This window comes from Pseudorasbora parva, chromosome 14, assembly GCF_024679245.1.
Source record: "Pseudorasbora parva isolate DD20220531a chromosome 14, ASM2467924v1, whole genome shotgun sequence".
Classification (NCBI taxonomy): Eukaryota; Metazoa; Chordata; class Actinopteri; order Cypriniformes; family Gobionidae; genus Pseudorasbora; species Pseudorasbora parva.
The window spans coordinates 42542318-42557230 of record NC_090185.1 but is presented as its reverse complement, the minus strand read 5'-3'; the positions used below and the strand labels follow the sequence as shown (position 1 = coordinate 42557230).

Below are 14913 nucleotides of genomic sequence, written 5' to 3'. Positions count from 1 at the left end.
CATGCACACTATAGGCTGATAACTCACAAATATCAGCTTATTAATAACCCAGTTTCCCCATTTACATGCACACTATAGGCTGATAACTCACAAATATCAGCTTATTAATAACCAGTTTCCCCGTTTACATGCACACCAGTAAACTGACAGCGCAAATAAACCACGTTTATATGACTTTATTAATAAACCGGGTTATTTCCTTGTAGTAATGCTTCCGTATCTGACTCTCGAATGTTAGATGTTAATAAAGTGTGTCAGCGGGAGATTGACGGCTCATGTTATCCCTCATGCAGCGTCTGACTAAACCTCTTCTGCTTCTGCTGACCGAGATGAGAACACATCTTTACAGAGTCTGGGTCTGTGCTATATATCCTCATGTCATGTTAAACGCTAGCTCGCTCTGTCTGGATGCATTAAAGCGTTAGTTCAGCCAAAAATGAAATGTCTGTCATTAACTCCTCTCCCTAATGTCGTTCCACACCCGTAAGACCTCCGCTCATCTTCACACACAGTTTAAGATATTTTATATTTAGTCCGAGAGCGTATGCAAGTGTATGCACACTATACTGTCCATGTCCAGAAAGGGAATAAAAACATCATCACAGTAGTCCATATGAGACATCAGTGGGTTAATTAGAGTCTCTTGAAGCATCAGAAATACATTTGGGTCCAAAAATAACAAAAACTACGACTTTATTCAGCATTGGCTTCTCTTCCGGGTTTGTGTTCAATCCTCAAATAAAGATTCAAACGGTTATGAATCAGCGAATTGATTCATGATTCGGATCGCGTGTCAAACTGCTGAAATCACGAGACATCGGCGATAAAAAAAATCAGCACAGGCGCACTTCAATAAGCCTACAGAAAGCAGGTTAATGCGTTTACATGCTCCGCGAAATCAGGAGAAGAGGCAAAAAACTCCCAGTGTCGACCGGTGTACGCTTACGGCGTTCATGAGCTTACTCCGGTGAAAGCAAACGGGTTACCGCGGTCACATGACCATCGTTGGCGGATTATATTGTGTTCAAGCAACCTAATATATTTAAAAATGAAGTTCACTTAATTAATATGTGTCAAAACGACTTGAAATATTTGCTCTGACATCACTGAAGTGTGTGTGTGTGTCTGTGTGTGTGTGTGTGTGTGTGTGTGTGTGTGTGTGTGTGTGTGTGTGTGTGTGTGTGTGTGTTAAATTTGTGTTTGTCCAATGAGTTATTTTTGCAAAAAATATGCTTGTTGTTATTGAAAAAATATTTTAAAAGGAAAATTAAATTGATAAATGTGTTCACTTTACATAACACACTTTCATAAATGTAACATAACATTATTATAAGTAAACTGCACATAGAAATACGATGTAACAGCGACAAATTCAAATGGTTTGTATTTATTAAAAAAAAAATTGTGCCAGCTTTACTTGAATTTCTTTTGTTCACTAAACTGTCATTTGTAAAAAATGTCTCAATATAGTTGTGAGGAACCACTGGACGTATTTTTAAAGTAAACTGAGCCGATATGTGTAGTGTGTGTGCGGCACCAGAGCCTGCTGTCCCCAATCCCTCAGGACAGACCCCTGCTGACCACACACTGACACTGCACTAATGCTGATCACTATCACTACAGGCTCAGTGCTGACAAAAATAAAACATTATTTCATTAATTCCTCACCCTCATGTCGAGGAATGAAGGAGCCATCGGATTTCAACACTAATATCTTCATCTGTGTGTGAAGATGAGCGGAGGTCTGACGGCTGGCCAACCACAGGAGGAATTAATCACACTATTTACATTTCTGGCTGAACTAGCGCTAAAACTAACTGTGTTAAAATAAAATGATTTTTTGAACTATATTTCACATATTTTGACAAGATTTTGTGTTGGGTCATACGTAACCACCCAGTGTTTGGGTAGTTTTTGTGTCACTCAGATCAGAAAATAAGATTGAAAATAAAGGAATTATTATGCAAGCCAGTGTTTGTGTGGAGTATTTATTTATTTTTAAAGTTAATCCGTAGATATTAATTATTGTATGAAGTAAACACATAGTTTTGGGTGCACTGTCTGTTTAATTCACTAGAGGTCGCCAGCGCAGCATAAATACAATTAAGAGTTGCTTGAGATATTACTATTTTTTAATAAAACATATACATTTAATAAAACGTCTACTGAATAAATGTAAATTTCAAATAGCTATCTACTATATTTAATTTTGTTTTTAAATAACTAATTAAATAAAATGTTTGAAAATGTGAGTTTCTAATGGTGTCATTACAGGACTCGTCCACTAGAGGCCGGAAGAGGCTAGGATATTTGTGGTGACGTCGCACATCACGTTTCATTAAAGTCAGTGTTTCAAAGACATCAAACTATATGTTCATGAACTCCATGAGATTGATGTCCATCTCCACTATCCAGCTGTGTACCAAAATAACCAGCTGTGTGGCAACTCCAACTGAAGCAAATAGTTCTTGATTTCAGCCCAAATGTCCCTGAGGTTTGATCTGAATTGAATCACTGCGGTCACGAGGACAGGGCGTGGCTGAGAAGCTTTGTGATGAAAACTCCTTTAAGAGGTCATAATAGGCGAGTCCAGATATGTGAAACCCACTTTAACCAAATTAAATAATGTATGAAACAGATAATGTGCCGTGAAACTGCTTCCCAAACACGAATAAACGTAGGGTGTGGCCGCTGATTTACATAATGATGTCATTTATTAGGCCAAATCAATGGGCGGAGCTCGATTTTGTCCTTGTGGTTTGATTGGTCGATCTCATGTGAGTGACAGATGGCTCCGCCCTCGCGCCAATAAGGGAGGGGAAATTATTTTGAGTGAATAAGACAATAATAATGATGTTCACGGATAAAATATTTATACTGAAAAAGATGTTTGTTTGTATAATAAGTAGTGGAAAAAAACGCACTGTCTTCAGTATATAAATAATATATAACGCACATTAACTAACTTTCTCATACGCGCCTCATTCGTCCAATCAGAGTGTGTGTATCCTTCCGCGCGTTTGGCTTTGTCCCGTTGTGCGCGGAGGGATATTAAGGGACTACACCCAGAGCGCGCGTCAGCCGGGACTCGTTACTGCTCGAACTCCCATTTGAGAAGGGGGCGTGCGGGACTCATTAATACACGGTAACCGCGAACCGAGGCCGCAGCAGAGAGCCAGTCCCGAGTTTCCCAGCCAGTGTGAGAGCGTTTGAGACCAGAAGGCAACATGTCGTGGCAAGGCTACGTGGATAACCTGATGTCGGACGGCAGCTGCCAGGACTCCGCCATTGTTGGGTGCAACTCGGACGCTAAATACGTGTGGGCAGCGCAGGAAGGCGGCACGTTCATCAACATCACGGTAAATACGCGCTATTAACACGACAGCGCGCGTTCTGCGGCATTAGTCGGAGAAGCGGCTGTGTTTCGACAGCCTCCCTACATAGACCGCGTGGTGCTCGGATGTTTTATTGCGTTTAACAATAGGCTGTCACTACATCATCGATGTTGTTTGGCTGTAATGAAGCACGCTGTGACGTTAAAACACGTTTTGCAGAAATGTGCTGTAGTCATAAAGAGGGAGGAGGTGTTGGTGCAAACAGGCCGGGCAGATTCGAGGATCTCTTACGCTACGCTCGCGCACTAGCGTAGGGGAATACACGCGTCATCCTGCCGCGGAATGTGCGTAACGGCTTTCGGGAATACGGGATGTTCGCGCAGTACCTGCCAGTCCAAGATGGCGCTCGATAAATGGGTGTTAATTCATCCAAACACGGCCTTATTATTTAACTTACCTCACAGTTTAATGAACGGCTGCTTAAGAGGTTACTTTAAAAGTGTGTGAACATTGAATACATTCGTTTTAGATTTGTAACAGGTTAAAGGAATGGTTCCAAATATATAAACATAAATAAATATATATATAAATCAATGTCTTGCTCATGCCGTTCCAGACATATCCGGCATACTTTCCTCTGCGCAGTGCAAAAGAAGAGATTTTGAAGAATGTTAGTAGCCAAATAGTTTGTTTGGCCTTTGAATTCCATTATGGAAAATTACGTTTTTACCATTATATTTATTTGGACATCCATTTTAATGGTTTAATAAAATGTTAGCAATTAAAACGCATGTGTAATTAATTAAAATCGTAACGTATTCAATTTTACAATAATGTGTTTTTTCCTTTTAATGGTTTTATTAAATTAATAATCAAATATTTAATAACAAATTCTATAAATGTCCCACCTTCCCCCCCAGAAATTCTTTTGCATATTATAATTTTTCTGGCAGTCAAATTAAGGCATAAATCATATTAATTTGTTTTATTTATTTGAAATTAAACTTTTAACAATAATCATTGCAATTATTACATTTAGACATAATTCTACTGAAGAAGATTTCCTAAAGTCCTGTGAATGTGGTGGCTAGGAGGTGAGATTAGTGTTGACTTTATCTTCCTCTTTGGTCTTAATTCAGGAGGGGAAAGTTTGAAGCGAGCCGTATAGTGTTAGTAAGGCGTGTGTTTCGGCCCAGATTGAGTCACCTCGTGCCGTTCCTAACCTGTCCGACCTCTTCCGCTAACTCTTGGCAGCCTCAGCCGGTCTTACGGGTTTGGGATGGCAGCTTCGCCTCGTAGTTTCCTGAGGGGCTAGCCAAGTATGAGTTTAAAAAAGGCCTCTTGAAGTTAAAGTGAGTTCTGTTGCAATACCAGCGCTTCCAAACCTGCCTGGAGTTCACATCAGCGCTGATCCCCGAAGGGAAGCCGCTTCAGTGGTTTGGCCTCGGGGACAAACAGAGCGGCTGGGCTGTTACGCAGAACAAACGACAATGAGCCCAATCAGAAACCTGCGCGTTCAGACTTGATCTGTCAGCATTTGACAAATAAAGCCAGTGTTTAGTGTGATTAATGCATTCCTGTTTGAGGGTTAGGCAGAATGTTTTCCCAGCTAGACGTTCCTTTTAAGGACGCGGGAACAAATCTGCTTTCATCATATTCCACAAATACCCCGTCAAATCTTCAGAGCACGCTAAAAATACACATCCAAACTTAATGATCAAACGGAGCAAGTGTAGTTTGTCAGTGTGAGTATTAATGTTTTCATCGGTGGAAGACCAAAGGGCATCTTTTAGGGATCTACTTTACTTAACGGCGGAAAAATGCTCTGTGCGCCGCCTCTTAATGAGTCATGGGTGTGTTCGGGGCGTAACGAGCAATAAACCAATCAGAGTCTCCCCTCCCTTTCCCTTTAAAAGCCAGCTGTGCTCGCACCATTCGCCATTTACATGAGGAGTAGAGACACCGATAGTGCTCTTTAAAGGTGCAGTGTGTAGGGTTTATGAGGATCTTTTTGAAAGAAATGCAATATAATATCTATAATTGTTTTCAGTGGACTTTAAAGACGTTATATAATGAGTCGTTGTGTTTTTATGACCTTAGATTGAGCCGTTTCTGTCCACACACACCGCAGGTCCCTTATAGTGGAGCAGCCATGTTTCTACGGTAGCCCTAAAGGGACAAACTCCTTTAAAGTGCTGGGAAAAATCACACTTTTTGAGCGCATTGGAAATTAATGGGATGTGATTCATGGCTTTGATTTGTTTACAATTTTAAGTAAAATATATATTTCATATAAATTTAAATCTTAAAATAAACTGTAAGTTCTGTAACTTTAGTTGAATGCACATCAGATGTGTATTGGATCCGTGCATTCACTCTCTTCCTGCTGCCGTCTGTCATTATAAACAACAGAACTATGGGTGGGTTGATTAAATCAAGGTCTATCTGATCTACCAAACTTTAAACACTGTTTAATAATAAGCAGGTTTACACTTAAACCTTCATTTTGGTCCTGAATTGAATTTGTATTATATTAACTGTAATCCTGTTGCTCCATAACTTTAAACTCAGACCCAATCTCAATTAGGGATTCTTTTTAAACTTGCATGTGATGAGGTTTAAATAAAATTCAATTAAATAAGTGCTCAAGCTGCCAAATACTTTAATTGTAGGTGCAAAGACAGAGTGTGTGTGTGTGTGTGTGTGGTCAGAGGTGCGTGTAAGTCCCATGCTGAATGAAGCTTGCGCGCGCTCTCCAGAGTTCAGGATGCAGATGCGTCGCTCATCTCTGTCGGAGAGAAGAGGGGAATATATTAAACATTTAAACGTATGAGGAGGTGAGCGCGCCAGCGGTCAAACAGACTGGCAAGAGCGGACGAAACCAGTTTAATCTCGTGTTTTGCTGGCATGCGTTATGCTGATATATCACTCCATTAATTGATATTATAAGGGGGTGTTTTACATTTAATTACATTTCTGTACCTGACATTAATACTTCACCTGTAAAATAAAGCTCATCACCCGTTAACCCTAGAACACAAAATTCAAAATACAGATAAAACACCTATAAAAAATGCAAATGGGAAATTGTTAAATTAATACGGAATATTATGTCCTATCTTTTTTGAGTGTAGTGTTAAAGTTACAAATAAAGTACGGTCTGTTATGGTGTTTGTTTATGCCTGAAATGAGTGCATGTGACTGTTCACGTGCCTTTAGTAATGTTTGACGTTAGGCAAGTAGCTGTGGTGTTGGCGGAGTACTCGAAGTGTGCTTTAAGCAATACATGGGAAGCAAAGACACACACGCACGCGTTTGTTTTTGTGAAATATAGGGACTCTCCATATTAGGCGCAATGGTTTTTATACTGGATTGATTTCATGATTCGGATCGCCGATGTCTCGTGATTTCAGCAGTTTGACATGAGAGCCGAATCATGAACCGATTCACTGATTCATAACCGTTTGAATCTTTATTTGAGGATTGAACACAAACGCGGAAGAGAAGCCAATGCTGAATAAAGTCGTAGTTTTTGTTATTTTTGGACCCAAATGTATTTCTGATGCTTCAAGAGACTCTAATTAACCCACTGATGTCTCATATGGACTACTGTGATGATGTTTTTATTCCCTTTCTGGACATGGACAGTTTAGTGTGCATACACTCGCATACGCTCTCGGGCTAAATATAAAATATCTTAAACTGTGTGTGAAGATGAACGGAGGTCTTACGGGTGTGGAGCGACATTAGGGAGAGGAGTTAATTTTTCATGTTTAGGTGAACTAACCCTTTAATGTGCTGTCTCGTCTCAGCCTTCAGAAATCGACGTGCTGATAGGCAAAGACCGGCAAAGCTTCTTCACCAACGGCCTGACCCTGGGCTCCAAGAAGTGCTCCGTGATCCGGGACAGCCTGCACGTGGACAGCGACTGGACCATGGACATCAGGACCAAGAGCCAGGGCGGAGAGCCCACGTACAACATCACTGTGGGGAAAGCTGCCAAAGGTACAGTGTGCTCGGGTTTGGGAGAGGGGTAATGATGCCAACCTGTCCTCAGCATATCGCCATTAACCCATGCATCGAACGGTTGGGTTCGAGAGCCAGACCCCGGGGCCTGTTGCATGAAGCTGGCTGAACAGACGCAGAGTGTCAGAGTAGGTTAAGAGTTCGCAAGTTAGGGATAATGTTCACCCAGCCGGTTGTTATCGCAGAATAAACCCTGACAGAGCGATCAGGACCACGAGGCGGAGCGTCACTCTGAAGGGGTTTATTCTGAGATAACAACCGGCTGGGTGGACATTATCTCGCTTATTACACGGCTACTAGTCTCAAATAAATTAGACACAAAATATTGTCTTGAGATTAAATATTTTATTAGCTCTTACGCAAAGCTTCCGCGAAGAAAAACAGTTCCAACCTGCTTTAAGCCTTTATCTATTGCTGCTAAATGTTGAGAATGAATGCTGAAAGGGTTAGTTCAGCCAAAAATGAACCCAAGCCTATGATTTACTCACCCTCAGGTCATTATAGGTGTTTATGACATTCTTCTGTCAGACAAATACAATCAGAGTTATATTTAAAAAGTCCAGGCTAACGTTAATCCCAGCAGTAGTTGGAGCTGTTTCTGAAGTCCATTAAATGCAGCTGTCCGTCAAATAACGTGCTCCACACGACTCCGATGGGTTAATAGAGCCTTCTGATTCCAATCGATGCGTTTGTGTCAGAAAAATATCCATATTTAAAACGTTATAAAGGAAACCCGCCTTGAAGTCTTCCGTTGTAACCCACGGCTGTTTAAGCCACAAGATGGCGCCAGCGTTAAGCACAGAAGTAGAACCGGTCGAGATAACTCGCAGTACCCGGATGAGCGGTGTGTGTTATCTGGAGATAACATACCGCTGGAATGAGCGATTGACCAATCAGAATCAAGTATTTCACAGAGCTGTGTAATAAATTCAGATAAATCCAGCCTGGGGTCGTTCCTCGTACGCCGCTAACTCAGTTAGCCGGATTTGACTGCTGTCGATTTGGCTCTATCTCGAATTGTTTGGTTCTTCGAAGCTCATCCTGGGCTTGCTGTCATAGCAACAGGTCCGTCAGCTCAAACCTGCTCAGGCTTATTTCCTGTAAACAGGATTAGATCGCATCTAGAGGTGAAACTAAAATCTGTCCCAGCCACTGCTACTTTACTACAGGAGTTCATTACTGAACCAGACGGGCAATAATCATTTAAAATAATAATAAATATAAACGTTTATTTGAAAATATTTTAATGTTGTGTAAATTGTTTAATTCTGTAGACCCAGTCACCTGATTGAGAGATTTATTTGTGAATTGTGATGGAATAATTACTTTATAGTTGTATTGGAGGTTCACACACGTTGTGCAGTTAATCTCCGTCGTGCATTAATGTGTGTGGTGACGGATATTATGGGATGGCTGATGCAGATCATTTCATCTTGATTGTTAAGAAGCTAATTAATACGGTCACAACAAATCTGCTTCAAATTAAAAATTGAATTAAGAACATTGAAATAAATGTAAAGTGTGTGGGAATCATGTTCATCAAACCGGTGCAGATTTAATTTATCAAACTTATGTTAGTTTGGTCGTTTGTTTCCTTATAAAGGTCCAGATTTTTTATTTGCCAGAGCAGGTTAGCCGTGTAGTGTCAGTTACCGTGGTGATGAACACCGCTAAACCAATCCAGCTTCTTGAGCCCGAAAAACCAGAGTTTGCTCAAACTAATCTCGAACTTACCTGGGTAACTGAAACCAGCTTTGTGGAACCGGCCACCGGGGATGTGGGTGAGCTGTTTAGGGCAGATATTATTATTATTATCATGTGTTATTGCGACGGGCACATTAAACCCCTTTCTTTGCAGCTGTAATCCCCCTTATCAGTGTAATGTAAATGAGGGGTTTATAGTGTGCTGGTGATCAGGCTGCACAGGTTTAGTGTTGTATTACTCTGGAATATGCCCGTCGAGGGACATTCCCTCTCATTTGCATGTTTCTGCTAATCTCACACACATCTTCGGCTCTGCTCTTTAAAGCGAGCGGATTTCCTGTTCCTAAAATAGCTCTGTTGTTCATGAATCGATCCTTCATAACCCTCACGGCATGGGTTGAGGAGGAGCTGAAGCTGCTTCCCTCTCGGCCACTGCAGACCTGGGCTGAAGGAGAACACTTCATGACTTTCATTATCACACACACACACACACACACACACACACACACACACACACACACACACCATCCAAGCAGAAGAAGGCCTGGAGAGCCTCACCTCAGATGTGCTTTCAGTTTAGTAATCAGTCGTCAGTTATTAACTTGTATATCTCACACTATGGTTAATGTTTTTGAAAGTCTCTGCTCCTTTATCTGCTCATAACTCCAGTAAAGCGGTGTGATACTCCTCCAGTGTGACTCATCTGCTCTCTGGGGGAATAGAGATATAGAGTAGCGTGTGCTTTATGAGCACTGATTGATCCTCCTATGAGTGATTAGTGCTGGATCATGTGACCCTGAAGACTGGAGTAATGATGATGAACTCGGCTAAAGAAATAAGAGACTTCCTTCAAAAACAGCCAATTGGTCATTTTTCACACTTTTGACTTCCACCATTCGTGCATTCATCCACCCATCCATCTACCTACACATCCATCCACCCATCCATCTCCCTATCCATCCACCCATCCATCTCCCTATCCATCCACCCATCCATCTCCCTATCCATCCACCCATCCATCTCCCTATCCATCCACCCATCCATCTCCCTACCCATCCACCCATCCATCTCCCTACCCATCCACCCATCCATCTACCTACCCATCCACCATCCATCTACCTACCCATCCACCATCCATCTACCTACCCATCCACCATCCATCTACCTACCCATCCACCATCCATCTACCTACCCATCCACCATCCATCTACCTACACATCCATCCATCTCCCTACCCATCCACCATCCATCTCCCTACCCATCCACCATCCATCTACCTACCCATCCATCCATCTACCTACCCATCCACCATCCATCTCCCTACCCATCCACCATCCATCTACCTACACATCCATCCATCTCCCTACCCATCCACCATCCATCTACCTACACATCCATCCATCTACCTACCCATCCACCATCCATTCGTGCATCTACACACCCATCCACCATCCATCTCCCTACCCATCCTCCATCCATCTACCTACCCATCCACCATCCATTCGTGCATCTACACATCCATCCATCTACCGACACATCCATCCATCTACACACCCATCCACCATCCATCTACCTACCCATCCATCATCCATCTACCTACATATCCATCCATCTACCTACCCATCCACCATCCATTCGTGCATCTACACACCCATCCACCATCCATCTACCTACACATCCATCCATCTACCTACACATCCATCCATCTACCTACACATCCACCATCCATTCGTGCGTCTACACACCCATCCACCATCCATCTACCTACACATCCACCATCCATTCGTCCATCTACCTACACATCCATCCATCTACCTACACATCCATCCATCTACCTACACATCCACCATCCATTCGTGCATCTACACACCCATCCATCCATCTACCTACACATCCACCATCCATTCATGCATCTACACACCCATCCACCTTCCATCCACCTACCCATCCACCATCCATCTACCTACACATCCATCCATCTACCTACCCATCCATTCGTGCATCTACACATCCATCCATCCATACATCTACCCATCCATTCATTCATACATCCACCTACCTATTCATCCATCCATACATCTACCCATACATTAATTCATACATCCACCTACCTATTCATCATCCATTCATCCATCCATCTACCCATTCATTCATCCATCTATCCACCCATTAATTAATTCAATTCATTCATCCATCCATCCATCCATTCATTCATCCATCCATCAATTAATTCATTCGTCCACCCATTCATCCACCCATCAATTCATTCATTCGTCCACCCCTCCACCCATCAATTCATTCATCCACCCATTCATACATACATTTATCCATCCATCAATTCATTCATCCACCCATTCATCAATCCATCCACCCATCAATTCATTCATTCGTCCACTCCTCCACCCATCAATTCATTCATCCACCCATTCATCCATTCATTCATACATACATTTATCCATCCATCAAATCATTCATCAATCCATCCACCCATCAATTCATACATGCATTCATTCATTCATCCACCCATTCATCAATCGATCCACCCATCAATTCATACATACATCCACCCATCCATCCATCCATCCACCCATATCTATCCACCAGTCTCTAAATCTCCTGAAAGCCCATGATCAGTGGCCCAAACCTCTCGGAGTAAGTCATTAATGAACGTTATTAAGTGTTAGCAGTTGTTTGCTCTTATCTTTGGCTGTGCATGTTCTTTCTGCTCTTTGTTCTGTCCTATCTCAGCATGTTGATGTTGGTTTGGCTTTCTCCAGCGCTGGGGTTGTCCTGTCCTCTTAACTTCCTTTCTCTGTCTTTTTCTTTCAGTCTTGGTTCTTGTAATGGGCAAAGAAGGCGTCCACGGTGGCGGCTTGAATAAGAAGGCATTTTCAATGGCAAAATACTTGAGAGATTCAGGGTTTTAGCTTCTTTTTTTCCTTTCTTTTTCTTGATCAAGTAGTGAAATTTAGGGAGGGGAGAAAAAAAAAAGTCACCCACGTTCCCAAATAAGCTGTGAATATTTTTTCCCCCATGAAACACATTTAAAGTTTTTGGACATCTTAATGGCAAGGAAGGGTAATGAATCTTGTGTCAACAATTGCATCCTTTTTTTAAGTTGGGAAAGTTGTTTCTTTTCTTTTCCCCGCCCATCAAGTTTGTTGATTTGTTCTTGTTTTTTTCCCTTGTGTGCTCCAGCATTGGTTATAGTCATGGGAAAGGAAGGTATCCATGGAGGGCTGCTCAACAAGAAAGCGTTTACCATGGCTGATTACCTGAGGAAAGCTGGATATTAAGACACCTGCTCATTCTTACCAACACTAACCTTTCTAGACCACATTTGCTTCATCTATTGCTTTTCAACTTGTTCCATCCCAGGTTTCTTTGCTACCCCATCCCATATATGTCCATTGATTGTGTTTGTTCCCATTTTGGCACTACGATTCCATTGCTAAACCTGACCAAATGTAGGTGTGAAGACTTCACGTCTCATATCTGCCTATTCGCGGAAAGAAAACGAACAGTCTGGGTGTCTAGTTTATTACCAAGGGCTTGAGCTAAACTCAAACTCCCTTTCCTAGAGTAAATCTGGGAAGGTGGACCGTATACATATCTCCGAGCCTACCGAATGGGCCTTGGTCAGGATGGCCGGCGTTTTTAATTGGCTTCAAGGTAAAATGCCGTCTGCACTGACAAATGTCCACTCCTTTATTTTCCCTCAACCCAAAATTTGTGGTCATTGCTTCAGCTCTAGCTGTAGATCCCGAATGACACTCGTGATCTTTCCCGATCTTTCCGACATTCATGGAGTGGAGGTGGAGCTCAGTATTTTTGGGCTGCAGGTAGCATTTTCTCCCTCAAACCCCACTATTGAATGTTCATTCCGCCATTGCTCTTATTTTGCTAGCTTGTGTAATATATTTTTTAATATCCAAGATGACTGCCATTTCAGACAGTGGATATTTGGAGTATACAGTTTGAATTCTGGACCAATTTTTGGTTATTTCCACACTACATTGACCAACGACACCCTAGCGTCTGCTGAACGAGACTCGGGTCTTGTTCTGTCAGCTCTTCCAGCACTTGAATTGAACCCATGCTGTCATGACTGTGGGAGAAATGGCCTTCGAGTCGTCTGTCTAAACTTGATGCTTTATCAAGTCCAAATGTTCGCTGTTAAGTATGACACTCCAACCATAATGTGTATTCTGTGCCATAATGTAGAGAATCTGTTGCTATTGATTTCAAACTGCTTTCTTCACTGGTTTCTAGTGTCTGCAGAAGCTCCGGCCTTTGGGATATTTTGACTATAGTTCAAATCTGGTTTCCCTGTACTTTTCATACATCTTGGATACAGTCTATGTCTGATTTTCATATGCATAAACCAAGAAATGCCATAAATTAATTTCACCACCTTGTTTACAGACAAATTAAATAAATCTATTCCAACCAAATGACTTGTCGTTTCTTTTGCTGTGGGTTATTTTATTTAATCTTTGAGAGTTAATGTTTGTACTAGAATTGGAAACTGATAATGGAAAACACGTTTGTTAGTTGTTTTAATGCAAATAAAAATGGGAGAGTTAGTCTTGTCATGAAGTTGATCCTTTTCACTTTTCCCGCCATTTTGTTGAATGTTCCATTTAAACGGAGTTGGAAACGTTCAGGGCTGCACTAATATGTGCTAACCCAATAAATAATGAGATGCTCATCCCATAATTATTAGTTGAGGGGGGTTGAATCGATATTCGATACGATATTGCTATTAGTGTGTAAAATCTATTTCAATTATATTAAATGTTTTAAAAACGGAGAATGATATAATTTGTGTTTCACATTCTTTCTGGGTAACGAAAGTGTTGCTACAACTTCTGAAAGTGACCAGAATTGTTTTAGCAAAAATTTCATAAATCTGACAATATAATTTTAGCATCAATGTTTACGAACAAACAAATGTAATGGCAATATTTAAATACCCCAACTCTTTGCTTGACTTGATAATATATAGTTATATCAGCCTAAAAACTGAGCATCCAGATAAAAAACACTCTTGAACTAGGTGTGGATGATTATTTGTATTTGTTATTAAAAATAAGAACTAAAAACAATAGTCTTCACATGAATTAGATACACTTAATAAAGCCACCAAGGTTATTCAGCTGAGAGAATGGAGTGATTTTCCTCTTGTTCTTCTGTTGTTTGACAGCGGCAGGATTACTGTATTATCAGCTTTACTGTATAGCAGGTTTACTGTATAGCAGATTTACTGTAGTAGCAGGTTTACTGTATTATCAGGTTTACTGTAGTAGCAGGATTACTGTATTATCAGCTTTACTGTATAGCAGATTTACTGTATTATCAGCTTTACTGTATAGCAGATTTACTGTATTATCAGGTTTACTGTATAGCAGATTTACTGTATTATCAGGTTTACTGTAGTAGCAGGTTTACTGTATTATCAGGTTTACTGTAGTATTATCAGGTTTACTGTATAGCAGGTTTACTGTAGTATTAGCAGGTTTACTGTAATATTAGCAGGTTTACTTTAGTATTAGCAGGTTTACTGTAGTATTAGCAGGTTTACTGTAGTATTAGCAGGTTTACTGTATAGCAGGTTTACTGTAGTATTATCAGGTTTACTGTATAGCAGGTTTACTGTAGTATTAGCAGGTTTACTGTAGTATTAGCAGGTTTACTGTAGTAATCAGGTTTACTGTAGTATTATCAGGTTTACTGTAGTATTAGCAGGTTTACTGTAGTATTAGCAGGTTTACTGTAGTATTAGCTGGTTTACTGTAGTATTAGCAGGTTTACTGTAGTATTAGCTTTACTGTAGTATTATCAGGTT

General features: G+C 41.0%; 1 protein-coding gene across 2 annotated transcripts; it reads left to right on the top strand.

The window, feature by feature from the left end:
* The first annotated feature begins 3062 nt into the window (after positions 1-3062).
* Positions 3063-13519, top strand: pfn2b (profilin 2b). 2 transcript variants are annotated; one of them, XM_067416427.1, is made up of 3 exons: positions 3063-3359; positions 7148-7340; positions 11895-13519. In XM_067416427.1, exons 1-3 carry the CDS (start codon positions 3228-3230, stop codon positions 11990-11992), a joined length of 423 nt encoding a protein of 140 aa, XP_067272528.1. In that variant the 5' UTR covers positions 3063-3227; the 3' UTR covers positions 11993-13519. The 2 variants fall into 2 exon arrangements, with proteins under 2 accessions (XP_067272528.1, XP_067272527.1); XM_067416426.1 differs by having other exon boundaries at positions 3067-3359; positions 12264-13519.
* Positions 13520-14913: the final 1394 nt, after the last annotated feature.

Excerpts from the sequence above, each read along its gene's own strand:
- pfn2b (XM_067416427.1), top strand. The coding sequence starts at position 3,228 with ATGTCGTGGCAAGGCTACGTGGATAACCTGATGTCGGACGGCAGCTGC. Across the intron at positions 3,360-7,147 it reads GCACGTTCATCAACATCACG|CCTTCAGAAATCGACGTGCT; the intron begins GTAAATACGCGC and ends GTCTCGTCTCAG. Across the intron at positions 7,341-11,894 it reads TGTGGGGAAAGCTGCCAAAG|TCTTGGTTCTTGTAATGGGC; the intron begins GTACAGTGTGCT and ends TTTTTCTTTCAG.